The sequence below is a fragment of the Macrobrachium nipponense genome, chromosome 1 (genome assembly GCF_015104395.2).
Source record: "Macrobrachium nipponense isolate FS-2020 chromosome 1, ASM1510439v2, whole genome shotgun sequence".
Classification (NCBI taxonomy): domain Eukaryota; kingdom Metazoa; phylum Arthropoda; class Malacostraca; order Decapoda; family Palaemonidae; genus Macrobrachium; species Macrobrachium nipponense.
This window is the reverse complement of record NC_087200.1, coordinates 147,462,524-147,476,865: the sequence shown is the minus strand read 5'-3', so window position 1 is coordinate 147,476,865 and position 14,342 is coordinate 147,462,524. Positions and strand designations below refer to the sequence as shown.

Below are 14,342 nucleotides of genomic sequence, written 5' to 3'. Positions count from 1 at the left end.
TCGAAAAGGAAATCGCCAAAAGGAGAGAGGACAACAGACGGGTTTCTCTGAATCTCCGACACAGGAGGGTAACTGCGACAAATACAGGTTACGCCTTAGAGAAACAAGAAAGGCCTGCATTGAAGCAGCAAGCTCGTTCTGATGTACAGAAGCGATTGAAATGGATGAGCAGAATTTCTCAAAAAGAGGAGCATCAGGAGGAACAAACCCGGAGTCCTTGATATACATTAAAAGCCCTCTGAGGACCCACATATTGAAGGATTGAGCTTCTTGTAAGGAGCTCATAACAGACTCCATAGCAATAAAATCTTCAATTGAGACAGAGACCGAAGCCTTAGAAGGCAAGGGTTGACTTGAAAGTCGGACAAAATCAGGATTTGGCTTGGGGGGTCGAGAGAATGAAGAATCATCCGCCACCTGGTAAACTCCTCTCCGGTGTCGTAGAAGAGAAGAGAGCTTCCTCTTCCCTTCCCCGATCACCTTCGAAAGTTTAGCGGCAACGTCCGTCCTCACTCTCGCGAACCTCTGGGCAAAGGGAAAACGTAAAAATTCCCGTGACCGGGAAGACCGTCAAGAAAAAATCCCTTCTGTAATACAACGAGGCGGAGGCTGCTTCTGCTCTTTAGGCCTCGCCTGAGGAAGAAAACTCAAAATTAAATCAAAAAGTTTCTTGAATTCTACATCATGACATCCATTCGAGGAAACATCAATATCACACGAATCCGCGTCATCATCATCATCATCGTCAGATCCTAACTTAGAAACTTCCCCTGAAGTAAAATCCTGACGACTAGCTATCTTAGGTCTGACACTAATATCCCTCCCCCCTTCTCCTAAATAAGCGCCCTTTGGCACTGTTACGGGTAAAGATTCGTTAGGCACCTGCCCGGACCGGATCCCCCCTAGGCCTTCGCCACGACGGGGTTCACAAGCCGGGTATCTGTCGCACTGTTACCCATGGTGCTGTCGACAGGTATCTGACGAGGAGCTGAAAATGAATCTAAAAGTGTGTTAGACATTCTAGTAAAGGCTTCTTGAAAATTCTCTGACAGATTGTTAAACTTAGCTGAAATATCTCTATCTAGACTAAGCTGTAATTTCTTAAAATTCTGTTTCCAGGTAGTTTCCATTGCCAAAATCTTTGAATCTACATCAGAAATAACTTCACTAATTACCGGTTGTACAGGGGGCAAAGCATCAATTAATTCGGAATCGGAGTCGTACGATACCGAAACCGAAGAGCCAGAACCATGAGCGCCCAAGTCAAAGAATTCGTTAGATACAGTTCTAGCAATTGATTACTTTTTCTCCTTAACCGATCTTTTTACGCTGCAAGATTGTTTGGCGTTTCATATAAGCAGTCATATCCTCGTCAGACCAGGGCTTACATACGTCACAACGAGAAGTCAAGTCACAAACCTGTCCACGACAAGAGCTACAAATGTCATGGGGTTCATACTCCCTGCTACTCATCCTTGTCCCACAAACCGGGCAGTTCCTGATGTTGCTGGCAGAAGGAAGCATCGTAATTTCTTGGCAATCCATTGTAGAATTGGACAAGTCAGTAGTTCCGGGTCGCGCAAAAGTTCGTAATTTAAGATAAGAACCACAACAGAAATCAAAATTAATTCACTATTTTGTGATGTAATGCGTGAGTGGTAATTCACATAAAGTCTCATTTAACAAATAATGAAAGCTTTAAAGGCACAAAAATGTTTAAGGAAATTTATAAAGAGCGGCCGTGATGTAAACAACACGGGCGCTCGTTAACAACTGATTTGAGGGAAGGTTTTTGTACCTGTCAACGACAGTGTTGCCAACGGGCGGACAGAATAGGAGGTAACAGGGTTGCCAATGTGGAAAATTTTGGTGCGGTTTTTGGGGATTTAGGGCTAGATAAATTATATTAAGGTAATGTTTATTAATAAGATCATTGGTAGACTTTTTCTCGAGGTCCGACAGCACATGCTTGATGGTTTCTTCTGGAAACAGGTGAGATTTACTCAGGGGGGAGAACAACAAAGCCGATTTTTGGTTCGTGGTTACTCCTCGAGATGTGAAGGAGCACCACCGTTCTCTCTTCTTTAGTACTCCCATAGTGAATAGGGCGGCCAATTCCCGATCCGTCTCTCACTGCCCTGTCCGCTCAGGACAACACATTGAGCCAGTCAGCAGAAATATCCTCATCTAGAGACTGGCAATCTTCAATTTTCCTGGCTAACGCTGCAATAGTCCAATCCAGAAAACTGAAGACTTCGATCAACTTGTTTAAGTTCTTCACCAGGTGATCTAACTCGGGTGAAGAGAATAACACTTTCGCAGCCAAGAACACTGCTCTTCTGTGGGAGTCCACAAGATCGGAGAAGTCTCCTTGGGAGGAGGCAGAAACTCCCAAAGAAGGAACTGTAGGTTTTATTCTGCAGCTTCGACGGAGGAAAGGCGAACGAAGCCTTGCCTGACTCCCTCTTCTTAGCAAGCCACTCTTCTACTTCCTTCAGTGCTTTCTTCGAGGACTGAGAAAGAACTGGTGAAAGAACTGGTTTCGGTAACCCCAAAGGCGCTGATCTCCTATCCTTCACAAACATCAACAGAGGTGAAGGTGAAGCTGGTTCAAAAAAGTCCGGATAAGTCTGTAAAATAACAATTTGTCAAAAGTTGTATTTTTCCTATCTATACAAACGAGGTCCTTTAACAATAGGAATGTAACTTGCGGCAGCTGGAACCGGTCGCGCGACTGGGAGGTGAAGAATCACTTTGCTTTAGGCCTAGGAAAAAAGAGAGTGAGGGGTGGCATGAGGTGGGACTATGTGTAAAGGACCTCAGGTTTGTATAGTTAGGAAAAATACAATTTTTAACAAATTTATATTTGTTCCGATACGTAATACAAACCACCGGTCCTTTAACAATAGGAAGACTCACTTCTTGGTGGGTGGAATCTGAGTCAATAAACAGACTGGTGTTCGTCCAATCTTGGTTCCCTCCCAGGTCGTAAGAGCAGAGGGAGGGATCCTAACCTCTGCCCAATGATCGGGGTATGTACCGCAGGATCAATGGTCAGACTTCTGGACCCAAGTTATAAGAGGGAGGCCAGCATACCTCTTAAAACTAGCAAGCAAGAACGTGTTCCAATTGCAAGAGCCAATATGAAGTCATGGGTTTGTCTCTTGTTGGCTTCCACTCCCCCCCTTGTTGGAGGGAGTGGTGGATAAATGCTCCTATCCCTAATGAAAGGGATAGAATGGAGCTCGGTCGGGTAGCTTACCTCTATCGGCCTCCTGTTCCAGCGTGGTGACGACCGCATCCCTCTGCCCACAGGTAGAGGGGGAGAAAAAGATGAGGAAGAGAAGCCACTCACACTCATTCACTCATCCATTCATGCAGTCACACAAGGATGCGATGCTATTCTGTCCGGTCAATGCTGAGTAAGCTACACAACCTGTTGAGCAGCCACCACGGGTCCCAAGGAAAAAGTGTCCAAGGACCTGTGGGCAATATCCTGAAGGTAGAAGGAGGTGAATGTGGTCTGGTTGGCCCAGACCCCCGCCTTCAGGACCTGCACCACGGAGAAGTTCTTGCGGAACACAAGGGAAGGACCAATACCTCTGACTTCGTGGGCTCTCGGACGAAGGGTACGGATGTTGTTGCTACCATCAGCTTCATACGCCCTCCTGATCACCTCACGCAGCCAGAAAGAAAGTGTTCTTGGATACTTCTTTCTTGGTCACCCCGGTGCTAACGAAGAGGCGTCAACACTCAGACCTGAGGTGCCGAGTTCTCTTCAGGTAGCGCCGTAGCGCCCTCACGGGACAAAGCAGCATCTCATCCGCATCGTTGTCGGTGAAGTCCTTTAGGGAGGGGATTGTGAATGACTCGAACCAGTTGTCAGGGACCGAAGAATTCTGAGTCTTCGCCACAAAGTTCGGGACGAAATAGAGCGTCACAGAACCCCATCCCCTGGAATGCTTGACGTTGAAGGATAGACCATGAAGTTCCCCTACTCTCTTCGCTGATGCCAGGGCCAGCAAGAAGAGGGTCTTGAGGGTCAGATCCCTGTCTGACAACTCTCGGAGTGGCTCGAAGGTACTTTGAGTCAGACTCCTAAGGACAAGAGTCACATCCCACCCCGGGGCCCTGAGTTCCCTGGGTGGGCAAGACCTCTCGGAGCTCCTCATCAGAAGGGAGATCTACGACTGGACGCCCCCACAGGTTGAAGAGCCTTTCCGCCACATCTGGGTGTAGGGACCATTCGGTCCCTATCACCTGATCCCGACGGCTGAGCTTGTTCTGCTACAACATTCCTCTTGCCTGGAATGTAGCGTGCTGACAGCTCTACTCAGTGAGCCACCACCCACTTGTGCAGCTGCAACGTCAACTGGTGCAATGGGAGGGACACTAGGCCCCCCTGTTTATTGAAGTATGCCACTACCGTGGTGTTGTCGCACATCAACACCACTGAGTGTCCCATCAGACGGTCCTGGAACACTTGGAGAGCGAGAAACGCTGCCTTGAGCTCCAGTACATTGATGTGAAGGTGCTTGTCGTGATGATCCCACACGCCTGCAGTCAGCAACTCCTCCAGGTGTGTGCCCCATCCCTCGGTTGACGCGTCTGAAAACAGCAACATCTCCGGGGAGGGGGGATGCGGAGAGGCACTCCTCTTACGAGGTTCCTGTCATCTAGCTACCAGGCTAGTTCCTGCCTCACCTCCTCCGTGAGAGACACGGGGAAGTACAGTGGGTCTCTTGCCTGTGACCAACTCTCCTTTAGCCTCCACTGGAGAGATCGCAGGTGAAGACGCCCGTGAGGGACTAACTTCTCAAGTGACGACAGGTGGCCGATCACGACCTGCCACTGCTGAGCTGGCTGTTCCTGCCGAGACAGGAACTGGTCGGCTGCCTCCCTGAATCTACTGATCCGCGAGTCTGCGGGGAAGACTCGCCCTGCTACCGTATCGATCAGCATACCCAGGTACTTCATCCTCTGCTTGGGCTCGAGATCTGACTTCTCGAAGTTTACCACGATCCCCAGATTGCGGCAGAACTCGAGGAGCTGAGGGTCCTCCGATGGCCTGTAGAATCTCCTCTGTCGCAGTAGAGGCGGGGGAAGTAGCTTGGATGACCTGCCAGACCGTAGTGATCCCTCCTGTCCGGAGACAAGAGCGTCCACCTGGCCCAGCACCAAGTCAGCCAAAGCAGATCGCGGCAGACCCACCGTCGTCATGGGTTCCTTCTTAGGACTCCAGAACGACTCGAGCCTGGATGTAGGCTCAGCAGTCGGGAGCCACGATCCTTCCCCGAGGTCGTTGTGCTGACGAATCAGCGCAATAACCTCAGAGAACAACCTCTGGATCTTGGGAGTGACTGCGTCTTGCGGACACGGACATTCAAGTCTCTCCAGCAAGAACACCTCCTGAGATCCTCCTCCTTCAGAAAGAGGAACCGCAACAGACCCCTCCCGGTCTCCTCCGGCCATTTGTGCGTACAATCTGGTCGGTCCTAAGACCATGCCAGGTTCGTAGGGCATCGTGGTGGGACCGTGGGGAGCGCGATCACTCCGGTTCGCCTTGCTCTTCCCGGTGTAACCCGAGGAAGTTGAAGGGATCGGAGAGGAAGACCTGATGCTCCCCCCTCGCACATCGGCAGGACCGGTGTGCTTGGGGGGCTGCAGGCGATCGCCAACCCGCAATGGCGATGAGCTGCAGGCCTGGTCGCGCAGCTCTCCGGGGGAGAGCGGCTGGACCAAGAACAGCGGCTCCAGCCCCGAGCGTCAGAAGAGCTGCTGCCGGTCCCCCTATCCGTCCAGTCCTGGTGGGAGCGGCGGTCAGGGGACCGGCAGAGTCCGCTGTCGCAGTGGAAGCCGGGCCTGTCCTCACGGCGCGTCGTGCCGCTGGGACCGGCGGGACCATCGCGTCAACCCTGGGTACCAGCAGATCGCCACGAGAGCGATCGCTAGTCTGGCAGGAGTCACCTGAGCGGCTCTCACCAGTCTTCCGCTCCGTGCCTCGGTCCTGGCGCCAAGCGAACTCGGAAGCCTGAGCCTTGGCTGCATGGTACCGGTACCTTTCGTGAATGAAAGGCCAAGACGGAACCTGATGTAAATGCAGAGCCCCTAGCACCAGGTGAGGATTACCAGTGATAGACGGTACCCCTCTGGTCCCCGTCTTCTTCCTTGCGGAAGGAGAGACGGACCCCGCTCCTTCTGCGGAAGGAGAGACGGACCCCGCTCCAGAAGGAGCCGGAGGACCAACGGAAGACCCCCCCGTCACACCGGAGTGAGACAGGCCCTTAGAAGTTCCCGAAGAAGACTTTTTATGGGGGGAGGAGGCGGCCTTCTACCTCGGCTGTGAAGCCTTGGAAGTCAAAGGGGTAAAGGTGGCAGCAGACGACGACGAAGAAGACGATGAAGACGACGACGACACACCTTCCTCCTCTTCCTCTTCTTCGTCAGCTTCCTCAGGACAGTCGTCAGGTCCTCCATCCAGGAAGGAGCCGGGGCAGTTGCCGAAGCAACACGGCCTGGCTGCACCTGTCCGGAAGGACCTGCGGCTGGAGCAGCAACACCACGGGCAGGATCGACATCAGCAAGGGTTGGTCCAGGGACAGCAGGAACAGCAGGTGCGGCAGGAAGCGGGGCAGCGGCTGGTGACATCCTGGGCACTGGCGGCAGATCTAGGGGCGAGCTCTTGGGTCACCGGAAGTCAGGGGCTGAGGCGAGAGCGGCGAACCCAAGCGGCATTGTCATGACCCTCCCTCGGTACGCCTGGTAGTGGCGCCTGTACAGCAGCCGGAGTAGTTACCATGGTCACGTGTTGAGTATAGACCAGATGAGGAGGGGCGGCATACACCCGGAGTCGACACAGTGGTGGTGGTTACCAGACCGTGGGTTACCGGTCTGGAGCCACTCGCCAGGTGATACAACAGCCCGCGAACACTCGGTGTCCCCTGGAGTCCCAGCGAGAACCAAACCTGACCGAAGTCGTCACCCGCGGCAGGCACACCTGAGAAGGCAAAGGTCGGGTAAGTAGGGGGGGGGGGGGGTTTCCCCTTGCCCCCCCAGGGGGGGAGAGTTTCCCTTGCCCCCCGGGGGGGGGGGGGGGGGGCGGGGGGGGGGGGGGGGGGGGGGGGGGAGGAACAAGTCCCACCCCGAGTGAACGGAAGACCCCAAGTGCAACTGGATGTCAGGGTATCTCGCCCCCTCCTCCACGCTCAACCAATTGGGCGAAGAGAAGGAGCGAGAAACCCCCCACCCAAAGGGGAATGAGCCATACGTGGGAGCTAAGACGGAGGGAGGAAAGAGGACGACATGTCCGTGACCAGGGGAGTAGCCGGAGAACCCTCCAATGACTCCCTGGCAGGCTTACGTTGTTTCTTCCTCCCCTTGTATCGCGCCCACTGCTCCTTCGACCACAAACAACACAAATCACAAGGCTCAGTGCAAGAGCATTCGCGCGCCCGACCTGAGCACATAAATCATGAGGATCTACCTAGATAAAGGAGCGGAAGGCCCCAACTTACGGCCCTCCACACCAGGGCACAGTCTGCGGCTGCTGGGGGGGCGTGTGGAACTCTCCAGCTCACGAGAATCCAGAATGACAGAATAATTACAAAAATCACAAGTACTTACTGGATTTTCACACAAGCACACTAGAAATAGAAGGCAAACCAAAGTTTAAAGGTATGAAGCATGCGACGATAGCAGGCAGAGAGAAGTGGGGAACATGTCTGTCACCCAGTGCGGCCGAAAGCAAAGTGGTTTTTCACCTCCCAGTCGTGCGGTGCGCTGACTGTCGGACAAGCAGTTAACTACCGAACTCCTTTGTACGAAGCTCACGACCGGTTCAAAGAAACCTTAACAGACTAGAATAAGCAGAAGAGGGCTTCGAATCCTGGTCTTGACTTTCCTCTTCTGACAGGACGGCCGATACCCCGTCTTCCTCTTCCGTCTGGCTCATTGTCTTCTTCAAAAAGACCATCAATTCTTGAAGTTGATGTTTAAAGGGTTTGGCCTTCGCATCATCCTTAGGCGAAGACAAAGTCGTGGCTCTCGTATGGTTCTTCTTTGAAAACGAACGACTGGGAGTCGAAACAACACGAGATGTATGAGGCAAACGAGTTGAAGCAGCTCGAGGTGAATGAGGTGAACGAGTCGAAACAGCTCGAGACGAATGAGGCGAACGAGTCAAAACTCCTATCGATACACAACGAGGCGAGTCAGTTTTGCAAGCGCGCGAGCGCTGTAATGCACGTGAGCGTCTGACTCCGTCCGAAGTTACGCTATCCGAAGAGGACTGACGATCTTCCCGTTAAAACTAGTCCGGCGCGAAACTGCAGGAAAGTTGTGGACTCCAGTGCTCCTTGGATTTCTTAACAGGCGATAACATCCCTCTCGTACGCTGGGCATGTCTCTCTAAAGGACGTGACACTAAGTCACTCCACACTTTTCACCTCGACACAGGCGACTGCAATTCCGAGTCGGACGACAACTGCGCGTCACTGATATCTACTCCTTTCCAGCGGTGTTTCCTGGGCACTCGCAAGTCAACTATGTTGACAGAGTCGGCGACTGACTGTGGGCAAACTCCCCCAGTCTCCCTTCGACCTCCGGTATGTCTTCTCCCGGGAGCTGGGAAGTGGGACAGGGACCTTCGTCTAGGAGAAAAGGGGAAACAGACAGAAGCCTCCTCGGACACGACACTAACACTTGGCCTAACACTGGCCTTTTCACTTGACTTACCTACGAACGCACGAAACGACATACCCAAATCCATAACAGATTTTGCCAAGAACTAAAATTTCTTGTCCATCTTGGACTCTTAACAAGGAAATGGTGTTGGGATCGGAAACATGGGATACCTGGTCTGGAGTAATTGGTACTGAAGTTGGAGGACTATCAATAAGTGAAATATTCGATAAAAGTGGAGAAGATAGTGATGGTTTGTTTGCCTCTAAAGTCACGGGAGTTGTCTCTACTCTAGTTTTACTACCCGCTCTAAGAGCTGCTTTCCTTTTCCTATCTTTGTCCATCTTATCCAAATGAGCTTGAAAAGTCTTCCAACCTTGCTCATCTAAACTACGGCACTCATCACAAGTTAATTCCTTGCTACAGCACTGACCCCTACATTTAACACATTTAGAGTGCGGATCGTAACATAGTTTAGCTAATCAAGTTTTGCAGCCACTGCTGCAAAACCTAACAGAAGAACTAGCATCAGACATCTTCGTAATAACTTGTTAATAACTAGGCAGCTAACTGATGAAGCAAAAAAGCCAACCAAGAAATTGTACATCACCAAAAAGAAAAAATCCACAATGGCGACGAAAGTTAACTGCAACAACAAACCACCGGTGTTACCCCTTGACCGGCAGAAAACGAATTGAAGTCTAAAGCTCAGCAGTACCAGGTATTCCCGAAAGTGGGCGGGATCTGCATCACCTACACAAACAATGGCAGCGCTGCTACCGCCGCCAGGAATTTGAATTTTTGACTGCCAGGTAAGAAAGCGTACAGCTAATGTAATTGTTTGGTAAGTCACTTATGTGAAACTGGATATCCACAAGGTAGAAAGTGTTGATAACTGATACTGACTTTCAAGTAGCCGCCTCTAAGATTGCAGACACTGAAAAATTCCTTAAAAAGCTGAAGTAGCCATCCCCCTGATGCTGTGTACCCTTGGACAAATATTTTTCCACCAGTGTTAGATTTCCAGAACTTAGCCATGATTTCCGAAATCAGAAATAATGTATGAAAACCTAATTACAATGGATGTTTGTGGTACACACCGCTGGGGAGAACTGGAATTGCCTTTTTTATGGTACCTATCTTTCAGCTTATTTACCAAGCAACTCTTGTGTTTAATTAATGGTAACAACCCTTTTGCTTTAGGAAAGATTGTTGTTATTATTATTATTATTTATGGTAACTACCTTTCAGCTTGTTTAGAATGAGAGAGAGAGAGAGAGAGAGAGAGAGAGAGAGAGAGAGAGAGAGAGAGAGAATAAGGCAATGTCAAAATAATACTGGAGTTACGCAAATGTCCCAGACGCAAATGTCCAGGTACGCAACTGTCCGGGACGCAAACGTCCGGTGCGCAACTGTCCTAAAACCATATATAGTACGGGTTCAGGTTACGACGTTAAGGCGCTTTTCAATTACATTCATCAGAAATTATTTCCAGGTTTACGACGCATGTTCCAGGGTTACGACGCCTCCAATGCTGATCTGGCAGAAGAAATATGACTCCAAAAATGCAAAATAATCAATATTTGAAGGTTTTTTTTGATGAAAAATGCAATAAGAATGCAGTTTACATAGTTTTAAATGCTTCCAAAGAATTAAAGCTAAGGTTTTCTTAGGATTTTTTATATGATGTTCCGGCTTACGACGATTTTTGGGTTAAAACGCGTCTCAAGAATGGAACCCCCGTTGTAACCAGGGGACTCCCTGTGTATATATATGAGAATTTATGAATAGATTCATAATGATATGTTGCTTGAATTATAATTTAACATTTCATTGCGCATCGTGCATTTTATTTCACATGGAATTCACTGTTGCCAATTGGTATGTGTTCACACTCCAAACTGGGTATAAGACTTACACAAAATGTGGAATTAGCCTATGTATTTGAAGTACATATATACATGAATATTAAAGTAATTTTATCATTATTGCATTACTATGACAACTAGAATTCATGGAAACAGTTTATAATAATGCATCAGCATATGTGTGAAGCTCCACTAATGTGGCAACGATGATTTTGCCATTCTTAGCATGCAAACATTAAAGGTTACATTCATTTCTGGCATACACTTATAAAAAAAATCAAAATACTTATATAGACTTAAATCATTGAAAAGTGCTAGGAAAAAAAAATGGTTATAATCCACTAATCCGTCGTCTGTTCCGCGATGGTTTTTGGCAGCCAGATGTACAACAAGGTTAGAAACATTGTATTGTATCTACTTTAGAAATATCTGTAATTTTTCAGGGTAATTTGGTTGCAAAAAAGGGATAATAAGACATGAATTAAACAAACATTTTGAAGTAACAAAGTAAAGTTAAACTAAATAATGAGTAAAGTAAACAATTAAGGGAATAAAGCTGTGCACCTCATACTCGTGTACTGCCCGTAACTGTGTTTGTGGAGTAAGCGCTTAGGAACCAGGAACAGCAACATAGTTAAAGTCCAACTTGGAGTGAATTAAAACCAAAACGTGTATAATAACAATCAAATAAGCACTGTGGAGTTTCAGTTGTGATGGCAGTAAGGATAAAACCACCGATTACAAGGTAAAAATGAATTTCAGTTTAAACCATGACCCCAAGAATAAGAAGTTTCCTACTTTCACTAATATAGGCAACAAAATGTTGTTTTATTGTGCTGATTACAACTGCAATCTTGAGTAACATCTATTAACGTTACATATATACGCTAACATTGTTCAAATGAGTGCTGGGAAGGCTGGGAAAGATGGTGGATTGTCTGTGGTTACGAACTGCAAGTCACAAGGTTGCCGCCATATTGGATTTCAAAACTGCCTTGAAAACATATTTTACGAAAAGCTCACATGCTTGTTTAGTTCGTATGGCGCTTTCATATATCACATTATGTTGACAAAACTTCAATCTTTTGAATAGTATGCTTGAAGACGTAATTGTATTCTTGTTTCACAATTAAATATAGACTGAATAAGGTCGAGCCAAACGATGACAAAGGATCGACTGCAGTTGTTTACCCTACCACAAACATATACGCTGATTTCACTTATTACCACGTTTTGTATTTTATACCCAGTTTGGAGGGTAAACATACCTATTGGCAAAACTGATAAAAAATGGGAGCGCGAACAACACCGTAGGTAGCTACTGTTCACAGCAAAACCGTTCATATTTGAGTCGGGAATCTTTTTCAACAACATAGGTATATTTTCAAATTAATTATTATGAATATATAATACATTTATGAAATTCATAACCTTACACTGATGTTTAACTATTTATTTCAAAATTATCTAGCACACACTTCTTCTTTCCTCCCAAAAAATCGCGAGTTTCCTTGGACTCGGGGGCAATTGTCGTCATCATTTAAGATTGTTGTGAAGAAAGTGTTCTAGCGTCTATGGGTACAAGTGGTGTGCGGATTTAGCACATGAAATGGAAAGTTTATTGACACAACTGACTCCGCAAACAACAAGATGGTGTCAATCTTCTACACTTAAGGTGTTCCAAGTAAAAATTTAGAAAGCATCATGGAGGTAAGTTTGCACTGTGCATGGCTAGACTTTCATTAACCTGGTTGATCTTAAATTATGGTTAAGATCTTAAATTATGACATTATTTAGTACTTTAGGAGAAAACTTTTTTTCGGGAGGAAAGTAGAGGTTTCGAGGTGTTGCTTTCATGACTGATGACTCGTGACTGGTGTCCACCTCCAGTGTCAGGATGTGTTTAAAGTACTTTTTCTGGAAGGCAAGACGGATCCAGGAACTCCACTCGGTTGTTTACCCTATCTCTGCAATTCGTCAAAAATTTTAAATAGGAAGGAACAAAAACTTAACACATTTGTACCCCTGAACTGTAAGATTACCATTTTACTAATATGTTACCTTGGTAAAGGTAGGCTAGGCCTAGCCTAAGTCAGCCTTTCCAAAACCTCAAAAGCTAGCCTATCAGTAAAACTAGCCAACCACGTTTCATTTACATACCAATTTAATAGTTTGCGGGTAACCTTTCTTTGTCTGCCAAAATAGGCCTAGCCTAATTCTTTGAAATTGATACTAGCCTATGCTGGACATTATTAATGAATAAGACCTACCAAGATAAGATAAGCCAGCCTATCCTAACATGTTTCATTTGACAAGTGAGCCTCCCACGATTACTGTTTACGTAACATTAACAAAAGTAGTATTTTCCTGCCAAAGAAAGAATTTCAAGCAGGCTAGCCTCGGCCACCTTAGGCCTATACCTACAAATACCAAAGTAGGCCTAGCTACACTCCTATCCACAGCCCCCTCCTACTGCTATTCAGAGAATCATTCCAGGATGTTTTTTCTGGACTACTCAGGTCAAAATGGCATGTAATCATCCCCGTAAGAAAGTGGCAGGTCCAAAGGCAGGAATGTTTCGCCTGGAAATGTTAGGGTCGTTCGGGGCGGCCCCCAAAATAATGCTAGTACTAGTAATGTCAGAAGGGCCTTCGTGCTGAGGCCGCAATAACACCACTCAAAAGGTGGCTGGCTTTCGTCTCCGCCTCCAGATCTCACCTGTCCATCATAATTGGCTTGAGGTACGTAGCCAACCACTTGCCCACTACCCGCCATTCCTCCATACGGCTACGAAATAGGAAGGAAAATCACAAGATGATCAATGGTTCTTCTTATTCAACCTTATCCTACTACGAATATCACTTGACACCAAACAATAGACGCCGGAACCAGGCGTCAGCGACGAAGGGAATGCGACCCCTTGTGGTGTCCGATTCTCTTCGCCTCTTGTCTCGTGCTCGAACCTCTTTGGTCTTCTTCTTTTATTTTTCGGATAAATTTGCCAGAACCGAAATCTCATCCGGGTCCCGTACTGGAATGATTAGATGATAATAAATCAACGTGGGAGGGAACTGCATTCCACATTAAATTCATAAAAAAATAATAATAATCTCTTCAGTCTGTTAGTTTTTGGGATGGATCTCCCACGGAATCACCAGGTCCGCCTTCTCACACCCCCCTCACCCTTGTTGATAACTACCATCTGTCATTTTAGTCGCGACTGGAATTTATTCGTTCTTTTCCCTCTTGCATTAATTACTGAAATTCATTTGTGCCAAAATTTTTTTCTATTGGGACTGACGGCATTTATAGATAGAATGATATTTAGGTCAAGGCCAAGCGCTGGGACCAATGAGGTCATTCAGCACCAAAACGGAAATTGACAGTAGGGAAGTTTGATAGGTGTAATAGGAGGGAACCTTGGAGGTACTACCTACAGTTAAAGGAATGAAAGATGTTACAGGTACGGCCCGAAGGGATATGCCACAAAGACCCTGAAGTAATGTCTGTAGGACCTTACCTTACAGACCTTACATTTTGTTCGGGTTGCCCTAGTTCCCTTCCCAGTGTGAGGCCCACCTCTAATGTCTTACCAGAGAGCTGGCTAGTACATCTTCCGGATATAATTTTGGCATCTTCCAATCTTTGGATGGTCCTCGGAATGCACAGTTTATATATTTGTCGAGCCTTATTTCTTAAACCACATCTAAGACCAGCTACCGACTCACCCCCTGATATATTCCTCCCAGATGAGCTGGCAACACATTGAATAGATGCGTGCATTAATCGATGCTG

At 47.4% G+C, this 14,342-nt stretch overlaps 1 protein-coding gene across 1 annotated transcript in view; it reads right to left on the bottom strand.

The window, feature by feature from the left end:
- LOC135219734 (E3 ubiquitin-protein ligase Nedd-4-like) overlaps nucleotides 1-13,457 on the bottom strand; it is a 284,620-nt gene extending 271,163 nt beyond the window's left edge. The window contains 1 exon segment of the mRNA XM_064256741.1: nucleotides 13,266-13,457. Coding sequence (XP_064112811.1) covers nucleotides 13,266-13,322 — 57 coding nt within the window. The 5' untranslated portion in view covers nucleotides 13,323-13,457.
- Between the last annotated feature and the right edge of the window lie 885 nt (nucleotides 13,458-14,342).